The sequence below is a fragment of the Carlito syrichta genome, unplaced genomic scaffold (genome assembly GCF_000164805.1).
Source record: "Carlito syrichta isolate Samal-C Ts95f unplaced genomic scaffold, Tarsius_syrichta-2.0.1 Scaffold316282, whole genome shotgun sequence".
Classification (NCBI taxonomy): Eukaryota; Metazoa; Chordata; class Mammalia; order Primates; family Tarsiidae; genus Carlito; species Carlito syrichta.
Genome location: NW_007260378.1, coordinates 957,689 through 967,099, shown reverse-complemented (window position 1 = coordinate 967,099; position 9,411 = coordinate 957,689). Strand labels below are relative to the sequence as shown.

General features: G+C 31.9%; 1 protein-coding gene across 1 annotated transcript in view; it reads right to left on the bottom strand.

Moving 5' to 3' along the window:
* The window catches only part of COL11A1 (collagen type XI alpha 1 chain), a gene marked incomplete at its 3' end in the record, with an annotated part of 207,355 nt that overhangs the window by 20,697 nt on the left and 177,247 nt on the right, over window positions 1-9,411 (bottom strand). Inside the window, exons 47-49 of the mRNA XM_008074045.1 lie at window positions 8,384-8,437; window positions 6,805-6,858; window positions 5,481-5,534 (exon numbers count right to left, since the gene is read on the bottom strand). Coding sequence (XP_008072236.1) covers window positions 5,481-5,534; window positions 6,805-6,858; window positions 8,384-8,437 — 162 coding nt within the window. The remainder of the gene's footprint in view (window positions 1-5,480; window positions 5,535-6,804; window positions 6,859-8,383; window positions 8,438-9,411) is intronic.

Sequence of the window (9,411 nt, the reverse complement as noted above, 5' to 3'; positions counted from 1 at the left end):
AAAAAAAAAAAAAAAAAAAAAAAGATATTGACAACCTGTAAGAATTTTTTTTTTTTAATTACGAACCTCAATGCTTTTATTTCTCCAGAGAAGAGACAAAACTGGATGGGTTTTGACACTACGATTCACACTCATTACCTAAAAGCCAGCATTTTAACCCAGATTATCACCAAACCATCAAACAGATATGTGTATGTTTCCCAACAAATTATGCATTCGTACTACATCAATATTCATTTTATAATCAAGTTTGTTGATTAAACAGTTTACAAGAGCTTTTCACTAAAATATGAATCCATTTCTCTTTGCTGTAACACATCAACAGATAATTTGGTAGTATATTTGTTAATAATCCGATAGGATATATTTAGTAGATATCTAAAGAACACAGAGAAAAGACACTAATTATGTGATATATAAAGGTACTTTAACACTAATTAAAATGACTCTGTTAGAGTAAATACATGTTATAAATTTGGTAGCCTTAAAATTTCCAGGTTTAGATATGAATGGCTATTCTATAGCTCAGAAGACTAATAAATGAATATGTTAGGCTATCAGGTTTTAGCTATGAAAGTCCATTGCTAATGCCACATACTTCAAAATGCATAAAATATAACATCTTGTTCAAATAATCATTTCAGTAAAGTAAAACAGCATATTCTTGTACCATGTTTCTGCTTAAAATCAGTTAGTAGTAACTCTGAAATAAACAGGTTTAGCAATTCTGAGACAGAAATCATTCTTGCAAATTGATAAAAACATGTGAGGCATAAATTTTCTTTAATTTTTAACTCTGGTATTTCCGATGTTTCCCACACAAACCTCCTACCCCTAAATTAGTTTCAAATATATTAAAAAAACATAATTTCTTTTTTCTTTCTTTTTTTTTGAGTTGGAGTCTCACTCTGTCACCCAGCCTGGAGTGCAATGGCACGCTCCCGACCTGCTGGGCTCTGGCGATCCTTCCACCTCAGCCTTCCAAGTAGCCGGAACTACAGGTGCACTACCATGCCCAGCTCATTTTTTATTTACTGTAGAGACGAGGTCTCACCAAGTTGCCCAGGTGGGTCTTGAACCCACGGGCTCAGACAATCCACTCTCCTAAGCCTCCCAAAGTACTGGGGTTGCAGGCTGAGCCACCGAGCCTGGCCAATAAGCATAATTTCAAAGAAGAGACTATATTAGACAATAGATCTTACTGCTTGAGAAAATATATATATTTTAACTTTAAAATTATCTACATAGTAGTGGAAGACATCAAGTACTTTCCATAAATTTACTAGTAGTATTGTGTGCAAATTATTTCATCTCTCAATATGAACAGCAAATATTTGCAGCATTCCTGGATAAACCTTACAAATAAAATATCACATTTACATTATTTATAAAGAGAAGGATCATTCAACTCTCTCAGTATAATTGAATGATGTATTAGTGATATTTTTATGAGTTTATTTATATATTTTAAATAAAAGTAGTTTGCAAATCAATTGTAAATGTTCATATTAAATATTTTATATACACACAATATTTATTGATAAATACAGGAAAGCTATTGAGCATCTACACTGAACATGTCATTTTTCAAATAATTAGAGAAAAACCTAAAATTCATAATAAACCAAAAAAGAGACTGAATAACTAATGGAATCTTAAGTAAAAAGAACAAAGTTAGTATCATACTACCTGACTTCAAAATGTACCACAAGGCTGGGGTAAACAAACAGCCTGACTCTGGTATAAAAACAGATATATAGGTCAATGGAACAGAATAGGGAACCCAGAAATAAAGTCATGTATTTACTGCCAACTAATCTCTGACAATGTCAGCAAAAATATACACTTAGGTACCACATTAGCCCACGGTAGTATTACAGAAAGAACTACAGGAAAAGTAGCTAATTTTTTTTTTTTTTAGTCACACTCTATATGCTTTGTTGTTCTTTTTAGTCTTGTTAATTATAAAGTTAAAATTACAGAGACTCTAAAAAAGATTATTTTCATTTTTGTAATGAGGAAAATGATAGATGGTGAAGACTCAGAATTTAGGCATGAGCTTTTCACTGCAGTCTTCATTTTAAGAATAATGTATTAATTATCATTTGTTCAAAAATATATGTGAATATTACCTTTTTGCTTATTAGATCTAAGTATGCACAATATAAATAACAATTAGTTAAAATAATATTAACACTATCTAAAATGTCGCATCTAAATCTTTTGAAGGAAGCTGGACAAAATTTTAAAAATGCAACAAGACTGTATTTCCAGTGTTGATGCTATTCAATATTCATTCTAAAGATTAATAATTGGGCCGGGCTTGGTGGCTCAGCCTGTAATCCCAGCGATTTGGGAGCCCGAGGTGAGTGGATTGCCTGAGCCTGTGGGTTCAAGACCCGCCTGGGCAACTTGACGAGCCCTCATCTCTACAATAAATCAAAAATTAGCTGGGTGTGGTAGTGCGCGCCTGTAGTTCCAGCTGCTTGGAAGGCTGAGACAGAAAGATCGCTGGAGCCCAGCAGGTCGAAGCTGCAGTGACCAGGAGCGGCCACTGCACTCCAATGTGGGTGACAGAGTGAGATTCCAACTCAAAAAAAAAAAAAAAAAGATTAATACTTGGTATAAATGTTATGAGAAAATGCTGGAATATATAGAAAGCACTAGATTATGAAATTATCATTATTTACATAACCATGTTACTTGTTATTACTTGTTTAGATAATGCTTCTTTCAGAAGAAACAGTGAATGACTCTGCATGTCCAAAGTTATAAAATACATATTAAATATGAAGAATCTGATATATTCCCTTGTATTGAGAGAATTATTGAAATGCAAAAGCCATTACAGCAAATATACATGGGAGAACCTCAAAAGACCCAGAATTATCTTTTGGAGGGTGGGCTTCTTTGTAGTACAGGCTTCCCTCACTAGGTAGGTGTCCTAGGAACCCATGGGCATCAGTACACCAGCTAGTGTTGTTTGGAGAGGCTGATTTCAGCTTCAAGGAATTTTTTTTTTTTTTTTTGAGATTCTTTCAACACATTTGTTCATTTAATGATGAGTGATTTCCACAAATAGCCTGCCCACACCACACTGAGTGTTCAGCAGTTTGGACCAAAAAACGGCATGACACCTGTTCCCCATTCTCCCTATTTACCCAATCTCGCCCTGAGTGACTTTTTTGTTTGTTTCTCCAGATAAAAAAAGTGCTCAAAGGGAAATGTTTTGCTGTGTGGAAAAGGTGAAACAAAAAATGACAGAAGCATTAAAAGGCATCAAAATTGACAAGTTCAAAAACTGTTTTGAGCACTGTAAAAAGCATCTCTGTAGGCATATTGCATCAAATGGAGAGTACTTTGAAGGTTGACTGTTTAAACATGTAAGAATAAATACACAATTTTTAAATAAATAATTTCCAGGATTTTGGGGGTTCTCCCATGTATACACAAAGAACTGGCTTTTTTTCCTTCATTGTTAGTGACTGGGAGTAAATTTTCCAATATAGAAATGGAGATGCATTTAGCCAGAATCAAGCAAATATCAATGATGATTTTCTTGAAAATTATATTAAAAATTGAGCATGAATCATAAATAAGAAATCAATGAATGATTTTGACATCTTCATAAAAGGAAAGCAGATTTTTCAAAGGAAATCATGTAATCTGCAATGTACAGCAAATTATATTACATTAGACTCAAATGGAAGAATGAAGATTCGAGTTTTACTTCTATCCTGCTCTCCATCACATAAAACATTTTTCACAAAAAAATGCAAAATTCAAACTGTGTGTTTTTTCATGTAATACATTTTAAATCAAGTACATTTTTAATGCAGTAGTTAAATCACCAGCCAGATTGACCTAATCATTCTGATAAGAGTCAATGTCGACAAAGACTTACTACATAGGCTTTAAACTAATGGGAAATTATGTGGAAAAAAAAATTTTCAGAATGCCAAACATCTGGCATCTACTTCTATCTTCAAGGGTAACAGTGAAGTACTCAAAATGGTTTCCTCTGTATCCACAAACTAGTAAACAAGTAAGATGAGCTAAAAAGGCTAGGAAAAAAACCCGGAGACTAATTCCTGCAGCTATCATCATTAGAGTCAAAGGAGATGATGGAAAGAGGAAAGAAAAAGGTGTAAGGTTGATATTATTTGCCTAAATACAGTGATATCCTGTGACCAGGGCTGTCTTGTGTTATTCTTCCCAGGACAACTGAACTCAATGAAAATGTTTTGTTCAATTCCATCCTCAGCCACCCAAAGAGTTTCAACACAAACCTTAAAATTTAAGAATATATAAAAAAAGAGATAGTCAATCAAAGAATAGAGACTGTATATATAATAAGAATTAGACGATAACTTAAAAATCCTCTAAGTCAGTAATCAATAAACTATTTTGAAGAGTTTATTAAGAACTGGTTTGAAGAGTAATCACATAGAATTGATTATAACCGAAAAACCAGAATCTGAGTGTTCATAAGTAGACATTAAAATAACATATTCTAAACTTATTACATCTATTTTGCTGACAGTTAAATATTTTACCTAACATAAATGACTTTAAGTGGAAGATAAAATATGTCAAAAAGATTTTGGATCCACAAACAGAATCATTAAGATTAGGATAAGTCTACATCACCAATATCTTCCAATAGGTAGCAAATTAGGGAAATTTTCCCATTGTTTTCATTGTATAATGTATTATGGTATAAAATTTAATTATCTTTTTCATCAAAACTCATAAATTTATTTTTTCAATCAAGCAAATATCAATGACAATTTCCTTGAAAATTGTATTAAAAATCGAGCATGAATCATAAATAAGAAATCAATGAAGCATTTTGTCGTTTTCATAAAAGGAAGAGCAGATTTTTGAAAGGAAATCGTGTGCACAAGAAAAGAAAGTTATTTTGAGCTTATATATTATGGCACATGCCAACTATTTTGAAAAGTGCCAGAGACAGGTTAGAGTATGATTAATAAAAATATAACTCAAATATGACAAAATGAATGATTAATTCTTTTGTGATTTGAAGGATTTTTTTCCCCTTTAAGTCAGTTCCATCAACTAATCCCTTCTATTTTCAATACTGAGTATTACTAGTCATTCATGGATTGTAGTGGATCCTGACTTAGCCACTTTCTAAGGAGAAAAATCTTGATGAAGCTATAGAAGTTCTCTAAGCTTTAGGCATCCCAGCTCACAAATGTGGATAATAATAATAATAATGCCAACCTCATGAGGTTGTTGCCTTGACCAAAGGAAATAATACATGAACACCATTAAGTATGATAACTGCCAATCAAAAATTTAATATTTCAAAATCATTTTAACTGTAATTTTTTCGACTAGAGCAGATGACATGTGAGTCATATATGCAAAATGCTTAGAAATACAGTAATGTTAGAAACTCTTAAAAAATTACCCCATAGTATTAACATCCTTACTTAATTCACTACAATCTTTACCTTTTCTCCTACACCACCAACAGAACCAACAGATCCTGGGGGTCCTTGGGGTCCCTGCAAGGTAAAACAAGTAATACGGTTATCCATGTTCTTATAATGAGATAAGAAGTTCATAAACATATATTTAGTTGTTGTCAAAGAGAGAGAGATATATGCAAGAGTATCTGAGTCACTTGAAGAATGGGACAAAATTATGGCTTTTTGTTGAGTTATTAAATTTACTGGATAGCAAAAAATTTAATATAGTACATTGACTTCTCAAAATTACTAGGATTTTGAAGATAAAGCAGATTTTTCAGCTCTGGTCATGCCAGTTAATACCAGGGACATGATTTCAATTTCTCTGCCCATAGAATACTCAGGTCATTTTTACAGGATAATTTCATAGTGGATCAAAATGATGACTCTGGTTAAGAATGATATAACCCATGTAAAACACAATCCCCTTATAAACCATCTTTTCTCCTTTCAATCATTTACAGGTAATTAAAATCTAAAAGCTCTTCTAGTTCTTCTGTTTCTAGTCTATTTTACTCAGCTCCGACCTGCTAGAATTAAAAGCAGGCATAAAGAAGAGCAATAGAGACAAGAAAAGTTACAGGAATGAGGACAGCATATACTTCTTCACTGTGAAAAGGTAAAGTCACAAGGAGTGAGATACTCAAAGCCATAAATCCACTAATGGTAACAAGAAAATAAATATGCCATTACATTTCACAGTCCTAAGCTATCAGAACAATTGTTAACCTTGAACAAGATTCTCTTTATACAATTGTGAGAAGAGATTTTATATAATAAGTGCAATTATTATGCACAAAAGGCAACAATTTTAGATAAAAGCCACTGATCACGAATGCATAAAAGGATATTTGGAGTAAGGACCTAGGTTAGTACAGTGAAGGCCAGTTACAAACCACCTCCTCATGCTATTGTCATAGATAAAGGTTAAACTTTAAAACAATTCAATAAGTATTTATTGAAAAGTTATCATATACAAGGCACAGTCTAAGGATGCTGGTTTGAACAACATAGTTTTATTGTAATACATATAATACCATGAATATTTCTCACTCATCAATAAATATATATTGAATATAAACTGTGTATTCCTTTTATATTTGGGGTGACTTTTCCCTATAAAGTCCATTTCTTTCCCTGTCTAATAAAGTGGGGTGAGTAGATAGATCCTCCTTGACTTCTTATTCACTTCTAATATTCATTAATAGTGTGATTATCTCCACTGTATCTCAGAAAGCATCTGCCATGAAATATTACTGACATCTACACAACTCCAAATAATTAACATAGTTTTCACAGTTCTTACATCAGCTCCATTGGGACCTTGTGGGCCCCTTGGGCCTGGAGGACCAGGTGGACCCTGTAACAGATGAAGATTAAGGTTATGAGAATGCACATTCAAATGCATTTCTAGCATTTTAATTTTGTAATTAGGAAAAATAAAGGACGTTTAAGCCTGTAAAACCATAGTCAGTGTAGCATAGCAAGTTATAAATCATTCCTGATGGACACAACATCATTTTAGCAAGCGATCCTCTACACATAGCTATGTGGAGATCAGGACTTCAAGAAAAGCAATTTGTTTAGAAAATGGAACAAGAATATCTATTGCTACTGTCTGGTACAATGTATTCATAATACAACTAGAAATATTTATGTCATAATATGCTAGGAAAGAGAAAATGCTAGAACAAGATATGGTGCCTCAGTAGATGTAGGATTCATTAACTCAATAAAAGTATTTTTGTTTTATTGTTTATAAATATTTTTAGTTTTCTAGAACTGAAAATAAGAATAACTATTGTTTTATAAAACAACAATTCTCTTGCCTGGTGGCATATTAAATTAATTGGAGGTACTCATTGTCAAAAACCTCTGCTTCAAGCTTGCAATCAAAATAGTCTGAAGTGAATATTTGGACATTAGTATTTTTTAGAGGTCTCATTTTATCCTAACGCCATGGCTGTAAAGCTTCCCTAGTATTACCAACTACCATTAGATCAGGGAGAATGTATCAGTGATTCAGAAAACTATAGCAACCATATCTCAAAAGGATCTTGACCTGTATCTGACAAAACTTGGAAGTGTTAATCAGTTATTTGCATCAGCAACACTTATTATGCATTTATTATATTTAGGTTGATTAATGATGATAATAATTATTTCAGATAATAAAATAGATCTGGCATGGTCCTTATGGAGAATAAAATACAACATACAAGTGTTAAAATTTTTAAATATGTATTCAGAAGTAAGTGAAAATTGGGGCAATGTTGAAGAAAAAGAGCAATTAAGACATACATTGATCACATTTTATTATGAATTTCAATTATTTTAGCTAATTATTATCATATCTAAGGTAGTGCTTCATAATGTATTTCAAAGTTTTGGTTCAGGTCTTAGAGTAAAGCCAGAATCAATCAATGCAAAAATTATAAATCATAGCATTCCAATCAAGACAGAATTCCTTATTAAATCAAGAATTTGTTTCAGAGTACAACAATTATTTTTTGATTCTGTATTAATATTTGCTAATTACACAAATCCTATGTGAACATCATCTATGCCATACCTACTCCATATAAAAGTCCAGAGCTAAACACTAGAAAATAACTAAAGTGTGGCAGTTGGCTACCTGTATCTCAATAATACATATACATAGACATGAAAAATATCTAAGAACTTACAATCCACTGAATACCACAGATGTATATAACATTATTCCAAAGTGAGAAAGAAAAAAGAAAACTATTCAAGAGAATGAATTTTAATATCCAACGGTTGAAGATAGAGGTTGGTTGGGAAAAAGGGACATGTCAACATACAAAATGTCATTGGGATACACTGGCACGATACCCATCAAACACTCAAACATAAAAACTTACCATGGGACCAACATCCCCGTTTTCACCTTTTTCACCAGGTGGGCCTGGCAGACCCTAGCAAAACATAATAAAGAAAAAAATACAAGTCACTCATGTATCTAAAAAAAAAATATGGTTGATCAATTTCTAATATAAAACTAAAATTTAAATATAAACTTACATAAGCACGTGGAAATTAAGATCAGAAACTAATATTTGTCAAAATATCTGTAATATAAATCTTGATCCCACATAATAAAATCTTACACTTACAAATACAATTCATGCTTTTTATAATGTTATACTGTTTGTGTTTAGCTACAATAAATAAATAAATACTTAATTTGATCTGGGAATTTACGAACACTTAACCATTTGCCCTATCCTTTACAAATGGTACATAGGACTACCATGGTAAATATGTCTAAAAATTCTTGGTCCAAATTGCTTTAGAATAGCCTATCTGGGTTATTATAGTTAGGTACCAGTTTAGTAAAACTCATTTGAAAATACATATTTCAATACATTTCCAGAATTATAAACATATTCAAAATTTTTGATCTGTTAATTCCATTAGTGAATTTTACAAATCTGTTTCTATTGGATTCAGTCACACTGTAATGACTATTTAGGAGAGGTTCTGTGTTACAGTATAAACTCAGAGAAGTTGCACTCAAATTTCACCTAGCTATGTCTTTATAAAAAAAAAATTATTTTACTTCTTTTTTATTACTTATTTGCTCTTCTAAACTGATTTTTCCATGCAGAATTCTTTATGTTTCCTTTTTCATGTCATAGCAATACTATGTACATACTTGCATTATATACTTATAAACATGCTTATGCCATTTTATATGTTAAAATTAGGAGCTAAGTTATTCTGGGGCAGTGGTTTTTAGGTGTTGATTTTTTTTATTTTTAAATCTCTAGAAACCAGCAGAGGGCCAAACAAAAATTTGAAACCCCCAAAAACATTTGTTAAATGAATGAATTCTAAGGAGAAAAAACAATAGAATTACACTTATATACTCCATCCTATAGTTTAAAAT